Source organism: Engystomops pustulosus, chromosome 2 (genome assembly GCF_040894005.1).
Source record: "Engystomops pustulosus chromosome 2, aEngPut4.maternal, whole genome shotgun sequence".
Lineage (NCBI taxonomy): Eukaryota > Metazoa > Chordata > Amphibia > Anura > Leptodactylidae > Engystomops > Engystomops pustulosus.
This window is the reverse complement of record NC_092412.1, coordinates 67156856-67176583: the sequence shown is the minus strand read 5'-3', so window position 1 is coordinate 67176583 and position 19728 is coordinate 67156856. Positions and strand designations below refer to the sequence as shown.

The 19728-nt window shown below is 42.2% G+C and overlaps 1 protein-coding gene across 3 annotated transcripts in view; it reads right to left on the bottom strand.

The window, feature by feature from the left end:
• Window positions 1–19161, bottom strand: part of KMT2D (lysine methyltransferase 2D) — a 70976-nt gene extending 51815 nt beyond the window's left edge. For all 3 annotated transcript variants that reach the window (XM_072135130.1, XM_072135132.1, XM_072135131.1), the window contains exons 1-6: window positions 18632–19161; window positions 3081–3167; window positions 1563–1677; window positions 628–824; window positions 406–515; window positions 166–328 (exon numbers count right to left, since the gene is read on the bottom strand). In XM_072135130.1, coding sequence (XP_071991231.1) covers window positions 166–328; window positions 406–515; window positions 628–824; window positions 1563–1677; window positions 3081–3129 — 634 coding nt within the window. In that variant the 5' untranslated portion in view covers window positions 3130–3167; window positions 18632–19161. The remainder of the gene's footprint in view (window positions 1–165; window positions 329–405; window positions 516–627; window positions 825–1562; window positions 1678–3080; window positions 3168–18631) is intronic.
• Window positions 19162–19728: the final 567 nt, after the last annotated feature.

Sequence of the window (19728 nt, the reverse complement as noted above, 5' to 3'; positions counted from 1 at the left end):
TTTCTATGATTTGCAGAATAACCTGAAGTATAAATCTTGAGCACATTGTATATGGATAGCATCACCTTCACCAAATAGTACTGGAAGTATTTTTTTAAACAACCCCACCCCCCTTATGTAAAGAAAGTTACAAACTGTAAAATGACAAGACGAGTCTAAACTAACCCATTGCAGTTGCTTCGGCCACATGCTCTGTGCACAACAATTTTAAGGTCTTCATTGACTGGAAGGATCCACTTGCAGCAGCGCATGGAAAATGATATCGGTGCAGACACCCTGTCGAGTGGCACTGAATGGTAGCACCCATCCGTTTACAGTATTCACATTTCTGTAAAAGACAATGAACAGGTGATATCTTTTTCCTAAGCAGTATATGTAGGTAGCAAAGCTTCGGCATTTACAAACCTGCGATATCCCTGAGAATACAGCTATATCCACATTAGTCAGACCAGTTCCTTCCACGTTCTGGACTCCATGTGACCAAGACGCACACCTGTAATGAACCCAGCAGTGGCCTGTATATAGAATAAAGATAAAGGACCAGTGAACAATAGAATTCTCTTTATAACTGCGTTTTTAAAATTGACAAAAACCCATCTCCCAATTACAATAATAAGACATCCTAACCTGAAGGTTCAAAGAGCTCCTCCGGCAGCACAGACTCGGCAAAACCAACAACATTAGGATCCAAAGTCTCTTTGCCGATGTCTTGTAACCGACAAAGAGCGAGATCCAGTTTTGGGTGGCCTGGAGAAGGTTCAAACCGCAGGAGTTCCTGCTGTCCCTGTGGACTCCATTCCCCACAGTTGCAGAGAGCACAGCGCCTACAGGGGAAACCACAAAGTAATCACAACCATACAAAATACTACAGGAGATACAATACAACATTATAAAAAGGTTAGTAGGAAAAGAACTGTAGTAAAAGATACACAGGCGTACTCTTACATAAGATAATCATTTCTTCAAGAATGAGTTGACATTTTTTGTGTTGATTCATTAAAACTAGAACCCCAATGTATCACTTAAAAAAAAAAAAAATTCTTTAATTATCTGGCCATAGGGGCTGCCATCTTTCCCGAACTGTAGCAGCCTCATGGCCATAGGCAGCAATTGTGTATCTATGGAGTTTCCTGGTTCAATTTGTGAAAATAAGATGTGTATTACGCTAGGACATTGTCATTGCGGGGTCACAAAAAAACTGTGTCACTGTATTAGGGTTACTGCACAAAATGTTAAAAATATGTTTAAAAAAAAATGATGGTAAGGTCTTCCATTTAACATTTAATGGGGACAAATCCCTATTTCAAACATGCCTTTGTTTCCCATGAAGTAACATTCTAGAGCATCCTTTCTTATTACGGTGCCAAATTGTGAGGCTGTGCAAGTACATGCTCCGTTGGACATGGGCAAATGGCAAAACAGCTGTCACTTTATTAATGTCTAGAAGGAATAAAATAGGAATGCCACTATAGAAAGAAATTAGACATGATTCTCCAGAATTATTAAAAGGAGCATACAGTTATGTAGATGTCATCAGCATCAAGAGATGCACTACAACATACCTACTACATGGCGGGTCTGGGGCAGTGCCATCCCCTACATAACATGCAGCTGGCGATAGACTGCTGGGTTCATCTGCTTCCGCTTCACAGGCCACATCAGAGGCATTTTCATCAGCTACATGGAATAAATGACACAGTTTACATACAGATTTCATAAACTCAAAGTCCCATTTATATACCTTCACTAAGTACTGCAATAAAATATTGGCAATGAGCTCAATGACATCAACAAGGAACATCTGGCAGATAAAAGGACTCAGAACCAAAATTACTATTTTCTTATGGTCACTGTATGGTCAGGTACATATGGAAATCACAGCATCCTCTGGAGGGTTAGAATGCAAAAGGAGTACATTTTATTTAGGTCACGCAATAAAAAGAAAAAAAACATTTTGCCATATGCGCCTTACACAGGGTTCGGGGAAAGCAGTCAATATTGTGTTCCATTTCGGTTTTTTACATGGAGCACCCTATATGGGTGCTGTCTTGAGCAACGTTAAAGGAAAAACAAACCTGCATATTTAGGTTTGCCTAAAGAGGAGCATAAAGAATTTTTTGGACAATTAAGGCCTTTTCAGACGGGCACCAACGGCCATATAGTAACCATTTTTTTGTGCGGATAGAATATGGGCACATTCACTTATAGGTGAAGAAAATTGCTGCGCACAATAAATAAAAAAAATATATGTTCTATTTAAAAAAAAAAAAATATATGAAATGACATCCGTACGTGGTCGGATTTCTCTCAAACCAACCGGGCAGGCCCTTTGCGGTCATGAAAAAAAAAAAAAAATACAGATAACACACGGACAATACAATACAGACACTGCACATGGATCACACGTCTGCATTTTTTGCTGGCATGCAACAGACACTGTGTCTGCATGAGCCCGTTCTCCCTTGGTGACAGGTTATCACGTTGCTGTTTTTAATCTGCTTGAGCACTCAAAAGATGTGTGACCTAGCCAAGGGGGCAGCAACAATGTATTTTCATAGAGCAAAGGGAGATATAATGCTAGAGAAAATGTTAAGAGTTAGCACCCACTTGGCTGGTATAAACTTCCAGGGTACATTTATAAAGCACCAATCTGCTCACTGATGTACGAGACAAAGATTCAAATCAGGAGCACTGAAAAAGGTAAAAAACGTATATATTTTAAAAAGTATTTTTGTGATGCGTCCTGTTAAGTTATGGGGGTGTTTAAAGGACATCTACCACCAGGCAGAAAGACTGTATGCAAATAAGCCTGAGAGGGGCTCCAGGCTCCAATAACAGCTATTGACCCAGGAGCCCCTGAGGCTCACTTGGTTACTGTCCTTTGTTCTGTTGGTAGATGTCCTTTAATACGCTTAAGAATAGGTAGTAAACCACATTTAACTATCATAAGCAGAAAGGGATTCAAGACATACTCAAGCACCAAACAAATTCTGATATGGTTTAGGGCATCATTGCACAATCTATATGACTCTTCTGTTACAAAGAAACCCTTTAAAAACCTACTACAAAATTAAAATTACCTGATGCTTCAGATTCTTTGTCCTCGCTGGATGGTTTCTGATCATCCATCCCTAGCCAAAAACTCTGACTATCCCTTTTAGGGCTACCTGTGGAGAAACAGCAAACAAACATGAAAAGGAATATTCATAAACTTTCCCAAATCCACAAACGAGGGTGATCCTATAAAGTGTTTAACAGACTTCTCTGTATACACAGTCATATGGCCAGCTACCACCCTCTAATAGGAGCTAGAGACAGGAAAATGGCCAAAAACTGAAATATTAAAGAAAATTTGCCGTATACCAAAATATTTTACCATAAAAATAAAAGGGGTTGTTCCAATAATAATAGAATAATAATCATAATTAGTGGTTGAAAATGATAGCTTATGGAACAGAAAAAAAAAAAATAAATAAAAAACGCTTTTCTCCCTGACACAACAGAATATTTTCTCAGTTCTGTATCCAGTATCACCGGTCACCAATGGCACCTAGACAGATGCTTTCATATATTATAGGCAATTTTTATAATATTCCAAATAGGCCTTGAATTTAGGAATCTTGGTATCAGAGACAGCTACACGGTTTACTGAGCCACAAGCTTTGTATACAGATTATGGTGGTGGCAGCGCAGTGCACTACAGCCTGCAACGGATGCGACTGTATACAGAGGCAGGGAGCAATTTTCGAATCCCGAAAAAAAAACCCCATAGAATATCGTTATGCCAAGTTCTTGTTGCTCTACAACAGTGGTCCCCAAACTATGGCCCACGGACTGTTTTTATCCGGCCCCCGCCGCATCCAGGGCTTGGAGCGCCTGCGGCAGGAAGCTCCTGCCTGTCACAGTGGCCGCTCAAGCACTATTACTGCAGGTGGAGCGATGTTGTCGGAAGACAACCCTGGTGCACATCGCTCCTTGAACCTGGATGCGTGATGACATCATCACGCGGCCGCGCACCCCTTACGGTCCGGCAGCAGGCAGAAGAAAGAAGACACAGGAACCGCTGCCAGAGTATAGGTTGTTTTTTTTTTTTTTTTTGAACAGCAGAAAATAGATTATGGCGGCCGGGAGCCCTGATATTAAAAAAAAATTATTTTATTTTACAAAATAATTAATGGTGGGGGGGGGGGGCAGCATTATTCAATAATTAATGGAGAGCGGTCCTCTTATATTTCAAAATTAATTGACCCAATTAATTAATGAATTGGGCCAATATATAAAATAGTTCACAAGGAGGTGCAGTATATTGAATAATTAATTGAGGGGGGCCCAGTGCATTACGGATGCGGTCACACATACCACTATTTATTTTTAAACTTTAGTCCGGCCCTCCAATGGTCTGAGGGGGACAGTGAACGGCCCCCTATGTAAAACGTTTGGGGACCCCTGCTCTATAACCTACTGTCTGAAGATAGGTCACAATATACATTCTGCTCAGTAAAATATTACAGAATACAGGCAGTCCCCGGGTTACATACAACATAGGGTCTGTAGGTTTGTTCTTAAGTTGAATTTGTATGTAAGTCGGAACTGTATATTTTATATATTAATCCCAGCCAGAACTTTTTTGGCGTCTGTGACAATTGGATTTTAAAAATGTTGGGTTGTCATAAGAATCAATAGTAACACTAAAGCTTCATTACAGACACCTGTGATAACTGTTTCAGCTGATCACTGTAGCCTAAAGTACAATAAATTACCAATATCCAGAGGTCCGTTTGTAACTATGGGTCGTATATAAGTCGAGTGTTCTTAAGTAGGGGACCGCCTGTATCCCAAAAGAACGTCCCGAGTGACATTTGCGCTGTTTGCCACTTTAAGTTGGGGACATGCTCGTAGGAAAATGGGATAACTGGCTCCATTCCATAGCGATGCCAAACTCCTTAGCTATGATATGATAGAAAAGTAGTAGACAGAAAAATCCTCCAGCAGTGACCAGCGCGTTCCCAGAACAGCGGAAGCGCACCTGTCAAGAGCATCTGAAGTGGCCTGAATGAGATGAAGCGGCTCAACAACAGTGTTGAAGAAATGTAAAGGTTTTTATCATTTGAGTTTTCATAAAACTGTCCCCTTTACATTTTACTGTGAAGCGTGAATAAGGTATGTGTTAAACTTGTTCACAAAGCAAGGGCATGTTCATATAGCTGAAAGAAATCCACTGTAAATCCACCAACTAATCCATTCCATTCAACAGGGCCGAGCCCAATATGGCTGTCATCCAGTTTCCATGGGGTTCATGTGTGGAATTACTCTGCTACACGTGAACTACAGCATAGATTATGACTGATAACAATAAATGAAGTACATTTCACCAGTATTTTACTTATCAGAACAGATACAGAAATTTAGCCAAGCGAATGTGCCCTAAAGGTTGTTTTTATCGTCCAACATAGAACATTTTAATTCTTGAATTATTAGGTTGTGTATATTTAGCATACATCAGCATTTATACAGAAAAGCTTTAGATTTTGACTGGAGATAAATGTAGTTGTAAAAGCACCAATTATCAAGTACTGACTTTGCTCACAGAAAAGTGAAATTCTGCGCAGGAAATTGATGGGCAATCCAGACCACGTGCATTCACCATTTGGGTAAAAGGTATGTGTGTGTTACCGCCAGTCTCTGTAGTTGTAAAAATTGGCTGTGAAAAATTGACATCCAGTTTTAGACAGTCTATTTGCAGGAGTTAGACATTTTGCTTTCTAACAAATCCTAGAGCCTACGAGTGATCCAGAAAAAAAGAAATCTGACTTGGACATGTTCTCTTTAAACAGACCAGTTGAACAGTGTCAGCCTACATTCACACGATGTGTGCCCGTCATACCGTAGCACGGCGGGCACACTTCAGCGCCGGGAGGAGGAGGGGGGTGGGCAGCGCTCCATAGTAATATATGGCGCATAGCACCGTATTCCTGGGAAACATACCCAGAACGGTATGGTGCCACACACTTGTCTTTGGGGGGCGCATGTACGGCCAGCTTGTCACCGTACATAGGTCTCACTACGGTCGTGTGAATATAGCGTTAGTGTTACTGCAACATAAAACAGCCTAAACTGAAGCAAAGTAGTTTATATCAAATCGGCAACCATAAAATAAATAAATCTGTATATAGCCCCAATCCATTGTGGGAGTCATTTAGATGAAGAGCAATTTATACACACCAGGAGCAGCTCTGTACTTCACATAGTGGGGTCCACACAGATCATGCAGGCTGAGTGATTATATGGCTTTATTTTAACCTTATAGAGGTGTTTAAACCCACAGGACAGCAATTTAATTCTTAGGGATAAATGCAGGTCTTTCTGCAACTTGAATTAAGTAGATCTGTGCAAAATGTTAAAAAGGTAGTGCTAATAGTCTTCTATTGCTGCAAACAAACATCCTCATACGATCAGATACTGATCATCATCATACAATCCTCACAGGAAAGCAGCATGGTGCCTATAGATGTAGTTATGTGTATTTCTATACATCAGAATGTGTGACACCTATATATAATGAGAGAAGACATGGGGGTTATTTTAACACATGCCAGCATATGATGGAAGCCTTGTGCACCACAGCTGATCAATCCTGATGTATCCTGCGTCTGTCCAAGCAAAAAACCATGCAAACATTTAAGGTTTTCGTGCCTAAAAGCCCAATTAATTATGTAATATTTATCAACAGACAGGAATTTCAGATAATCTTACACCTTGATAGTGTAATGCTTATGGTTTCATTGCCCTGGATAAGGATTTCAGAAAAAGCGGCATGTCTGTTTAGATTGCCATATGTATTATTCATCTAAAAGTGTCACAATCTGTAAGAAAATAAAACTGCCTTTGAATGCAATATATATGTCACACAAAGAGCGTCCCTCCCAATCCATGCCGCTACCACAGCCACATGGCCAAAGAACACAAAGGCTTCAGAGCAGCACTTCCCGTTTTCCACATCTGTGAGGTAAAGTGAAACTGAACACTTTGCTCTAAGGACCCGGCAGCGATTACCATGACCCATGCCTGCAGTACAACCAATAAGAAAAATGACATTTTCAATGCACACAACATAAAAAACACCAAAGTACCGGTAATACTTAAAAAAAAAATAATAATAATAATTTGATCCATACTACACAATTTATAATACGAAATTGGAAAATGAACAGGGGGAGAGGGGGTAGGTGCTTTAGGTCAGAGGTGTGAATTAAAAGGTTGCAGCAGCCCCTAGTACAGTGATAGCGAACCTTTTAGAGAACAAGTGCCCAAACTACAACCAAGTCCCACTTATTTATCACAAAGTGTAAAAACACAGAAATATAATTTGTGATTTATACTCCCTGCTCTGTCACAGCTTTCATTCATATCAGCACCCTGAGGACACCAATTAAACAGAAGCTAGAAGAAATTTGAATGATCATTGTAGCTTCCCTCCAGGGTCCCATAAACAGGAAGAATTGTCAGGGCCGGAGCAGGAGCTACAATGATAATCCAGATCTGTCCACACCTTCCTGCTCCTCTAGTAGTCCCAGGCAGCCCTGTCACTTTAACATAGCTCTGTGCACAGCAAGTCCTGGGCTGTCTGGGACTGTAGGAAGATACGTGAAGTCCTCTCTGGTGATGGCCTGGGTGCCCACAGAAAGGGCTCCGAGTGCCACCTCTGGCACCCGTGCCATAGGTTCGCCACCACTGCCCTAGTATGTAGCCAGTCGCTATTATATGGCCTGCTAGCCCCCAGTGTATAGACTGCCCTCCATATGTCATATAGAAGGACATCATACCACCTACTGCATACCCTGTGCACCACTAGCACGCACAAACCTGCCGCTGGAAGAAAGAAGACAACCAGCGGGGGGAGGGGGTTGCGGAGGTTGCATCAGAAAGGTGAGTAATTACTCAAATATAAGCAAAGTTTGTTTAGCGTATACTTGAGTATATACGGTCGCCATGTGCAAAATCTGCTCAGAACACCTTGGTTTAATCTCAACATGTCAATGCTCACCAAGACGTTCACTGTTACATTGCTTTATAAATTCCAGAAAAATGTTTACACTAGCAAAGCCCTGATCCTAGAATCAGCCATGACAGAAAAATTTTAAAAACTTTTTAAAAGTCCCAGCCTCCAGACCTGCTCCACCTCCCAGTCTTCCACTGCTCCAGCTACGTGGTGCTCCCAGGAGGTGAGCCTGGTTGCCAAGGAGTCCCTGACCCCTAAGGCAGGCAAGACTATGCCCCCTTTCATCACAAAGGTGTACAGAGCTTTGCAGAGCCTCATTGGGGCTCTCTTAGGTCACCCCAGGACAGGAAACCACTGAGGCATGAGCAGAGGTTTAAGGGTTCCCTGTCCCTGGGGGCAGACCCACTCTCTCCAACGATGGTGCCGTCGTGGTGAAAAAGGGAAAATATGGTCCTTAACCCTTTTATGTCCAAGAACGTTTCTCACACATCCTCACAGGGTGGTGCCTCTATGGCAGAGTATGACATACATCCTGTATTCTAGCAGCCATAACAGCCATCAAGGAAGGATAGCAAACTAATGGTCATGTTATTTACCCTCTCCTACCCAGACAAATCTGAGCGCAAATTTGTTCTTTGTCATATACAGGCAGTCCCCAGGGTTTGTACTTAAGTTGAATTGGTATGCAAGTCAAAACTGCATACTTTATAATTGTAGTTGCCCCAGTGACAATTGGAGTTTCAATTTTTTTTGCTGTATTGGGACAAAGAATTATCAATAAAGCTTCATTGCAGACACCTCACAGCTGATCATTGCAGTCTGGGGCTAACATCCAGAGAGCTTCACCAGAAGTCAAAGTGGCCAGAGGGGTCCATCTGTAACTAAGGGTCGTCTGTAAGTCGAGTGTCCTTAAAGGGAACCTGTCACCAGGAGACCCATTTTTAGCACTCCCCCAGTCCCCACAGAGCATAGTACATACACTGCCAAAAGTGTTTTTGGATTGGTTTTACAGAAAAAAAAAAAGATATGTTATATTGTACCTTTCATTAGCATCTGCTGTGTGACTAGGCAGTTGCCAAATGGGAGGGGCTGAAAAGGAGCAGTTTCCCCCCCCCCACCCTTGGGGAACAGCTTCCCATGTGACCTTTTCAAATATATGAAAACGCCCATCACTTGGCATAGCGACGCCCCCTGCTGCTCTACAGCCAATCCCGAGTGAGGGGAGTTATTCATATATTTGAAAAGGTCACATGTTTCCCAAGGGTGGGGGGGGGGGGGACTGCTCCTTTCCAGCCCCTCCCATTTGGCAACTTCCTAGTCACACAGCAGATGCTAATGAAAGGCACAATATAACATCTTTTTTTCTGTAAAACCTATTTTTAATACAAAAACACTTTGGCAGTGTATGTACTATGCTCTGTGGGGGCTGGGGGAGTGCTAAAAATGGGTCTCCTGGTGACAGGTTCCCTTTAAGTAGTGATCCGCCTGTATTGAGTAATTTTTATTTTTTTTTTTTTTAAGTAGAGGAAGGAAAGGATTAACATTCAATCTGCTTCGCCTAATGTGCCTATGCATTACCAGAAAGTTGTATGCAACACAAAGCACAAACATTCCTCAAAGTTTTTATTTCACACCATACCTCCATTAGTTGAACCGACATTATGAACCGCAAAGAAGATTCTGTTGTTGCGCTACTGATACAATGGTAAACATATTGAACCCATATAAAGCGGACCTTAATTTTTTTCATTAGCATGGTTTATGGACATATACTGTAGTACATATGTGGAAATTTAGAATTTTCATATAATTTTTGCATTTTATTACATTTTGCCGAAAAGTAGCATGAAGGTGGTTGTGTGTATGGATTAAAAAAAGTAATTGTATACATGGTAGGCAATAATAATAATAATAATAATAATAATAATAATAATAATAATAATAATACTACACACATGCACATGGAGGTTTTAGGCCTTGTGCTTAGACTGTTCAATATATATTTTATGTCTATAACCTTATCCTTGATCTGAATGAATAAAATATTCTCATACAATACCTGGTTTTGTACAAAGTTGAATGTACTGACAACAAAAAAAAAAAAAAAAAAAAAAACACCCTTCAATGGAAATCAATTGTACGGAACAAAATATTCAATGATAATATTTTATTCATTCAGATCTAGGAAGTTACTTCATTTTTTTGAGCAGTGTAGTTTCGATGTGGCCGTTTTGCTGGCAAAGGGAACGTCCCTGCATTATATTTCTATATAATGCAGAGACTCATCATCTGCTCTGTGTGCAGCCCATGGGATCGTGTCACCTATATGGTCCTAAATGTGATTGACCCATTGTGAAGATAATTATTTCTCCAATTAAAAGAGGGAGTTCACATTTATGTTAATTTTCTTCCTATAACTTACTTAAGTTGGTTTTTCAACGGAATTGCTCAAATTATGGGTCACAAAATTCCAAAAATTAGTTTTAATTTGATCTTTTTTAAAGCAACTGTATGTCTCATAAGACATTTCGCCACCATACCATAAAAGCCTACCAGCGAAGGTTGTTGGACACAACCTCTGGATCACTGTCCATCATACGACATTGAATTCTGCTAAATTAATATGAATGGCACAACATACACAACTAGAGATGAACAGAGCGACATTCATGTCCAGCCACGCTACCAGATTGTCGTCCCAACAGGCAATCCAGCAGATTGATTGCAACTAGCCACGGCTATCGTTGGCCAGGGTTAGACTGTTCAGATGCCAATCTGGCGATATGTCTGGGTCGTGCAGCCGTACACGATCGTCAGGTCCACTCATCTCTGTACATAATTGTGTTTTTATTCATCTTTCACATTACCGGTCCTAGATGACAAGACAGGGTCATATATGGAGTCTAACAGGGACTAGAGAAATGGTGGCTGAGTGGGTTGCAGCGCTGGGGTCCTGGGTTCAAGTCTCACCCATGTCAACATCTGCAAAGAGCTTGTATGTTCTCTCCATGTTTGCGTGGGTTTCCTCCGGGTCCTCCCGCACACAAAAACATACAGGTACATTCATTAGATTGTGAGCTCCATAAGGACAGGGACCGCTTTGGCAAGCTCTGTGCAATCTGTGTGCGCTATATAAATAAAGAGTCATTTTATATAAAAAATGATATATATAAAAATGTATTTCTTAAATCTCACAACAAAATTTACTATTGATTTGAGTATAAGCCATTATTTAGCCAGCCAGCCCCCAGGTTTTGCAGAACATAAGGGGGGGAACACACACACAAACCAATAATAGATCGATGGGATCCATCAGGCTGGACCGGTATCAGTCCTTTAATGAAAGCAGCACTGATGTCTGCTTGGGAATCCTTTAGAAGAAATGAGAACCAGGAGATTCTTCCATCACTTTATTTCAGGTAGACTGACATATGGTAGGACGCCAGTCACACACAGGTCTGAGAGAAATGATTTGTCAATCTGTGGCGTGACTGGCTTTCTACCTTATGTCAGTCTACCTGAAATAAAGTGATGAAATAATGTCCTTTCTGCTCACTTACTCTTCTGAATGGATCCTACAAGACCTTATTTCAGCTGATGCCAAGTAGGCTTTCCACCTCCTATGTCCCAGCGTTATCCAACAAAGCTCCACAATCAGAGACTTTGTCACTTTGTTGTGGTTTTCCTACAATAGCCATGATGTGAACAGAGCCCTACAATACTTCACTATAAAATTTTATTGGATATAGTTTATTAGAGTGTAATTGCTAGAGTGACAAAAGTCCTGGCAACAGGACAAGATGAGTGGCACCAGATTAGCAGCTTTGCAGAAGGAAAAGAAAATGTTTTCTCTTCTAACAAATCCCAAATAAGCAACTCTACAGAAAAGGGTAAGAAAGGACACGAGTATGAACACAGGCCAAACCATACATACACAAACTGACTGCATGTTAATACAAGTCACCTCCACCTAGTATATTAACCTCTAGGAAACTAAACATAGTACACGTATAACACAATTTGGTGAAGCCTTTATGGAGGGGGGTTCATAGGCAGACCCTGCTGAATACATGGACGGTGTAAACTTAAGCTGGAACTTATCAGAGCAGACCCTAAATAGTGGCGGTGCACGGGATATCTCAGCCGAGTGCTGCGCCAATGACGTTATAGGGGGGGGGGGGTCACCAACTAGTTGCCACAACTGCTGGGAGCCTCGGAGGCTACTGTGGCTGTCGTTTGGCAGAATACCCACCCTTTCCCTAGAATGGACATAGAAACAAACAATATAAACACGTTAGCTCCTCACTTCCCAAATATATCAAATTATCCAATAAGGTGAACATCATAACTGAAAAATGTTGTTTTTTTTTTTTACCACCATCTTGCCAACTCCTTAGAAATACAATATAGTGATGAAAATGTCATAGCATCAATGAAACATGCCATTTAAAAAATAAAATCCCATAAACGTTATCAATTTGGTACCCCCATGATTGTACTGAATAAAACAAAGGGGACATGTATTAAATGAGGCTAAAGAGTAAAAAGAAAAAGGCTCAAGTACTGAATACATTAAGACAACCTAAGCAAACACAACCTTTATGATCACAATTTCTGTTCCATTATTTTTGCAGAAAACCCATTGTTATGTTAATTCCCTACTACCATCATCTTTCCAGGTGATCCTCTATAACTTCAGGGCAGACGGCTATGCTAACCTCCGAGCCTAGGTCAGCCCTCAGCAGTCTTTACATTACGTGGATTTCTAAGCATTACACAATGCACCTGTCACTAGGAACGTCGCAAACAATCCAAGGGAATGTGAAAAGTACACCAAGCCCCACACCCACCAAGTTATTTTTTTCTTTATGAAAACATGACAAAAGTAAAATAAAGACAGACAATCTAATGCTATTAACTCATTAACAAACCTAACATCTCAGAAGAAACATGTGCAAGTGTAGAATGGATACTGAAGATGACATTTTGGCTACATGACTATAGCACAGAGAGTATAATAAAACAATTTTGAAATTTATAAGATTAGTAGACAAGTCAACACACGATGAATGGAAAATGGATGTAGATTTTGAAATCCAATGCTGTGAATTCATTATTTATTTATATTTGCCTTTCCTGATGACTGGATTTTGTGTATTTAAAGGAAATCTACCAACAGGAGTTTGCACTAAAAAGAATGTGCAAAGTCCGCCAGAAAACTGGTGCAAGGACCTTAGTAAGTAAATGTGGGTCTTTGGGTTTTCTCCCCCCACTACTGGTGTTCGCATATAACCACTGACCAGTTAAAAAGGACTAAAACTGTATCTGGGCCAATGGAAGATGTGTTGGAAATACTGGGTGGATTCATTCATTCATTCATTCACTAGGTCCTGCAAGCAAGGCTGTGGAATTGGAGTCCTGAAGACCCCTAGAGCACAAAACTTAATACTGGAGATCCGAAGAGCATAAAACTAATAATGGAGACCCCAGAGTAGAAGAGAAAAAAAAAAAATTATAAATCTTTTCCAGGCTCCTTTTTTCCTCCCTGCACCGCAGCTTCTTCTTCCGCACAGATATCAAGAGCAGAGCTATGCTGGGAGCAGGAGAGTATAGTAAGTACTAACCACTTGTAGGTCCTCTCCTGCGCCCATTCTTCTCACTGTCCTTAATCCAGCGCATACAACCAGTATCAGGCCGCAGAGTGGGGTGGCAGTAGAGGACCAGGGTGCAGTGAGACCTTTTCAGCTGCAATCACTACTACTCGGCCTCCTGCACCTACAAAAGCTTCCATCAGTTATGGAAGTGCTCACTGGACTATCAGCCGGGTGTGGACTGCAACTCGAGGCTTCACAGGCTGCAAGTGGCCTGTTGGCGCGGATTGTGCGTTCTCTTCTACGCTTTTAGACAAGATGAATCTGCGGCATTTTATGCACATGCTCAGGAGTGAAGCTACAGATCAGAGGAATAAGGCAATTTCTTCAGCTATAGCTACTGCGCAAGTACAGAACTCCGGCTTCACAAAACTAGTGTGTGCAGCTACAGCAAGCTGCGCGCTGAAGACAGGAGGGATCGAAAGTGGGTACTGGGGTATGGAGTAGTCATAGCTCCTGATCCACAGGGCAGCTACTCCATAAAAATAAAATATGTATGAATATATGATAAAAAAAAAAAATAATAATAATAATAATAATCGGGGGCTCTAAAAGGTTAAATGAAAACAAGCATAGGACTTATAGAGTAACTTATTTGGTAGAACGGTGATGGTAGTTTTCTTTAAGCACTGCTAGAGTGACCAGAAAAGAGTTGGTGACCAATTTGGTGGAGCTGGTATAGAAGTTAGGGAAAGTGAGGAGTCAGAGTCAAATGTTTGGCTTACTGACTCCACAGCCATGGAAAAAGGTAAACTTTTTCTTGGTACCTTTCTATGCACGTTAGGCTATGTTTAAACAGCATTTTATAGAGGCTGATCAATATGGACCGATTACAAGAGAAATTGGCCGCTAAAATACAGGCTTTATGGTTATATAGTCACGTAATTCATACAAAATACATACCAAATAGCACAGGAGTATCTATGGGTGGGGGTGTTTTTAGGCAAATAGGTTGCAGGCCATCTGAATAAAGATTTTTTTCATATACAATGTATAATCAAAATTTTCCATTTAAACCAGGGCCAGAATATATGATGCCTATTCTTTACCTATTGCCGGTGACACACAGATTCTGCTGTTGTACGAGATAGTGGGCACACCACAGAACACGAAAATGCCACTTCCCTTCCTTCAACTATTACAAAGCTTGTTTAAATACAATTCACTATATTGCCTCTAGGAATCTGGTGGTGGATAACCCACTGCAATTTATAATATTACAGATTTCTCCAGGCTCCTTTTCTTCTCCCTGCACCGCAGCTGCTTCTTCACTTCATGTGCTGCTCCATGTATACACACACAACTATATTTTTCTAAACTTGCCTTGTGTTCCTAGAGCCATTGACAAACACTGCAGCATGCTCTTAGTTTGGGTTTTTAGGCCAGAAATTAAGTAGCGAACAAAAGTGTAGAAGTCAATTGCGTTCTGTAGGCCTTTTTGGTGGGAACCGTTGTAATTCCTTAAAGGAGCTATTTTATGGCCAATATACATTAGCGCTTAAATTGATATTCAATGTTATTGATGTAAAGAAAAAAAAAAGGCAAGCAAGTGCACCCATTGCAGTATGATTAGGGCATACAGTGATATGATCATAAAGGATGGTGGTTGATTGATCAGGTAGTTAATATTTACTTTTATACCATTTCGTAATGGTATTCAGTCGATTCAAATACATTAAAGTTGTTTGTTTAAAAAAAATAAATAAATAAAAGCTCAAAGGAGAATTTACTAGTTCATTTAAGGATCCAAAAAAGGAGAGTTCCGTAGCACATCTAGATATAATAATGATTCTTTCCTTTATTTTATCTGGATGTGCTACGGAACTCTTTTTTTGGATCCTGCATGCATAAAGCCAGCTATATGTGTGCACTCCAGCCATAGGAGCCTCCACCTCAGGACAAGGCAGGGGATGTGAAAACTTTTTTCTAGTTCATTTTACTTTTTTGACAACAGACACTTGTTCAGGCACACCGAAGTAAGCCCAAAAAGGAAATCTGGATGGACAGTCCTGGGACCTTTGGCTCATACTAGATTTGGGCCTTGGCCACATCACATTGATTCCTAGTGCACTTTCATCTTGTGATGAACGCTAGAACAGGTGAAGTAAACCTTAAGGCATCCGATTTCTTATATGGATTTTTGCAAGAACAGTGAGACTATGTAACTCTCTGCCGCAGGAGGTTGTTATGGCGGACTCTATGTACATGTTCAAGAGAGGCCTGGATGCCTTTCTGGAGAGAAAAAATATCACAGGTTATGGGGAAAAACATTGGTTTAATATTGTAGGTTGGACCTTAAAGGAAACCTACCACTTGTAGTGGCAGGTTTCTGATGGAAATACCGGGCACCAGCTCAGGGTGAGCTGGTGCCGGAGCTTATTTTCGTTAGTGTTTTAAACCGCGGTATTGCGGTTTAAAACACTTTTTAAACTTTATAGCCGGCGCAGGCAGGTACGCGCTCGGCGCTTGCCATGTGCGCGCCTCTCATTCACTTCCTATGTAGCCGCACGCACGGTAAGCGCCGAGCGCGTACCTGCCTGCGCCGGCTATAAAGTTTAAAAAGTGTTTTAAACCGCGATACCGCGGTTTAAAACACTAACGAAAATAAGCTCCGGCACCAGCTCACCCTGAGCTGGTGCCCGGTATTTCCATCAGAAACCTGCCACTACAAGTGGTAGGTTTCCTTTAAGGACTTCTTTTTCCAACCTTATATTCCATGATACTATGATATTATTAATAACTTTCTTTGCACAATAGACTACATGAATCATTGCTGATATAGTAGAACATTTAAGGTATAACATGTTTTGTGTTAAGAAAATTATATTTTGGTGCTTAAAGATGTATTATGTGTTACATTTCTAACATTTGATACGATGAAAGAAGGTGTGGGCTCGTTACACACATTGATCGTGGCATTCAAAAGGTTAAAAATGGCAGCTACCCAAGGTTCTTCCAATCTCTAGCATGCAAACAAATGTTCCAGCTAGAATCTATAGAATACATGCCTTTTAGTATAAAGGTTGCGTCTTAATTGTCTTCATATTAAAAACACAGACAAATAAATCACAAAATCCAACGTGTTTTAGACCAATCTCTACTATTGATGTGGGCATTACAGCTACTTCCCTTCTCCTGTTCCCAGAGGCTCTACTGCCTAAGGACAGGCATCAACTGTTAGGGAAAGTGCTGGTTACCACTGATCCAGGGCCACCCAACAGATATACACGCACATAAATGTGATGAGACAATCTGTAGGTACATATGACAGATGTGCTAGAGATACTGATCAGACAAGACCAAGTCTATACAAGAGATTTTGCATAGAAATTTGCACATGGAAAATTTGCACTATATTAAAGTATCAGCAAAAGTGTCATTTTCTTTCTCTCACCCACAATGTGAACTGACCTGTGGGGTGGAATTTTAAATTCCAACACATTAATTTATGCTACAGATTTCTACTGTGCCTTTTCACCCTGTAGAGAAAAGTGTGCAGCAGCAAATATTTACAAGTGGACGTACCATAATTAAACGTGTAATTTATTATTTGTATTTATTTTTTTTACTTGTCTTCTCTTTAGGATTTTGCACCCACATAGATAAAACATGTGTTTGTATAGAAGAAAGTGTGTCGGAGGATCTCAGATGCTGTGCATTATTTGACCAAAGGCCCAGAATACTCTAAAATTTTGAATTTATTGCCTACAAAACATCAGCACACAAGTCGGAGAATGCAGAGGATTTCTAGCAGTGTGACCATCACACTATTCCACAAACAACATTTACAGAAATGTCATCAACTATGTGAGAACTGTCACTTTTTCTTTATGCGAGAATACAATGAGGCGTCAATGTTGCTATTTACTCGTCCCTCCAAATAGGACATTAGTATCCACCATATTTATCACAGTGCACATGATGATAACAAGAAGTAATAACAGAACATCTGCGATGTAAGGGTTAGGTCGTTGGCTTCTCCATGTGGATAGTTGGCACGATGCCACACCCCCTTTACAACAATATGATGGGATTTGGAACTGGTAAATGTGAAGTGCAAGTCAAAAGAATTTACATTTCTAAATGTGTCCCAAAGTAGCACGACATGGGCAGACTTCTACATGTCAACTATCAGCGCCACATACACACACCACCCGAAATCAAACCAGCACAAGGTGGAAACAGTAACATTTGTTCAGTTTACGCCATTTTTTTCTACTCTGCAGCTTGTATCATGTTTATCTGATGACGCTCTATGTAAAATGTTATAGTCCACTTATATCTTCTACATTAGTCATGTATAGCCGTGGCCCGTGATGCAGTGACATCACGGATTATATATATATGTGGTATAAAACGTCACCCCTAGTTACTCTGCACTTCCATATCGGAGAATGAAAACGTAAACAAGAAAGTTACAATGTCGCAAATCTGGAAACAATATAGAAATCTCCCAGATCACAAAGTACACAATACCAGGAGGAGCACATAGAGGAACCTGGCCGGCACATGGCACCTCCACCACACAAAGACCCAGTGTGCCGCCAGGTACATAGCAGGGGCACCCTGGTACCCTCCACCGCAGGCTATGTAACATATACCGAGCACCTGGACTTTATGCCCCTTATGGCGACTTATTGGTAATTTCGGATATCACCACAAGCAGCAATAAAATACAAAACCATTTTAGGTGTTGGGTGTATTTCCTAGAATATCTGGGCACTGCTGCCCCATCAGTATGGTGACAGTGCTGTACATGTCACACTGTGTGCCCGGTGCTGCCCACTCCTGCAGGCCTGGGCCCGTGTGCCAGGCTCTCTACCCCTGGGCACCGGGAGAGGCGGCCCTGGCATTGTACTGACGTGGGGCAGAGTCCGGGCCGCAGCGGGCACCTCCTCACAGGCCGAGGAGGGGGCGCACAAAGAGGCAGCCGGTCCCCCCCAGCAGGCGGGCGTCCCACCCAGCTCCCCCCGCCTCTCACCTCTACAGTGGCCGGGGCAGCATCTCACCCCGACACCCGATACTACGCCCGGGAGTGTGGGGGCAGCGGGGAAGCGAGGTGCCCCAATGTGCAGCTCCGGCCTTCGTCACTCCATGCCCCGGCTCTGCCGTCCCGCTGCTCCCGATCTCGTCTCCTCCTCGTCGCTCGCCTCCTGTCGTTCTCTCCCTCCCGAATCTCAGCGGACGAGATCACAATTCAGTCGCCATTTTCCTTGCCCGGAGATAAAATAGTCCAGTCCAGCCGGGATGTCCCCGATCGTAGCGCTCAGGCCGCAGGCCCCCCCTCCCGGCACACACAGGGGAAGCAGTCCGGAAGCAGGGGGAAGGCGGCAGCGAGGGCGGAGCCAATGTCTTTGTCGGTGTATCCGGTTGCCGGAATTCGTTGCTCTTTTCCAACACCGGGTCTTTATTAGAGCTGCGGCAGCGGAGGAGGAGGAGGAGGGATACGCGCGACCGCTCGGGATGTGACTGTGCAGTGACGCGGCTCCGCACAGGATGCTTCCGCCGGGGGATTAACCGCCTCGCTGCCGGGCCCTAGCGGGAGAAAGCACGTGGGACACAGAAGGGGGAGGCTGCCGGGTGTCCTTCCAAAAATGGTGGGCGGGAGGTGGCGGCGACAACAATAATAACAACACGGAGAGGCCTGTGTGCGGGACGTGGCGGGCTCTCTCCGCACAGCATGTACCTGGGCTACAGGTACACGGACTACGGTGACAAAGAAAACGTGTCGTCCCTGTCCCCCACACGGATCACTACGGACACGCGAATAAAAGTCCTTCACTTGTCCTCTGTCAAGTTGTCATCATCTGGTGAAAGCCGGGTGACAACTTCATGGCCAGACCCACATATCACAGCGTCCTGAGAAGGAGTAAAGTCTAGTCTATGAGGACTGTAGGCCATGTTGGTTGCCCCCTATAGTGTCCACACTACATATGAGGTGCAATGGGCCCCAGTTTAGGTTATTCTTCTACCCCTGTAGTGCCAGAGGTTTGGGCCTGCACAGGTCTCTTCACAGACCTTATAACCATAAAAAGTGTATTTTCAGCTCACCTACTGAGTCCAATTTGTTTTTTCCGG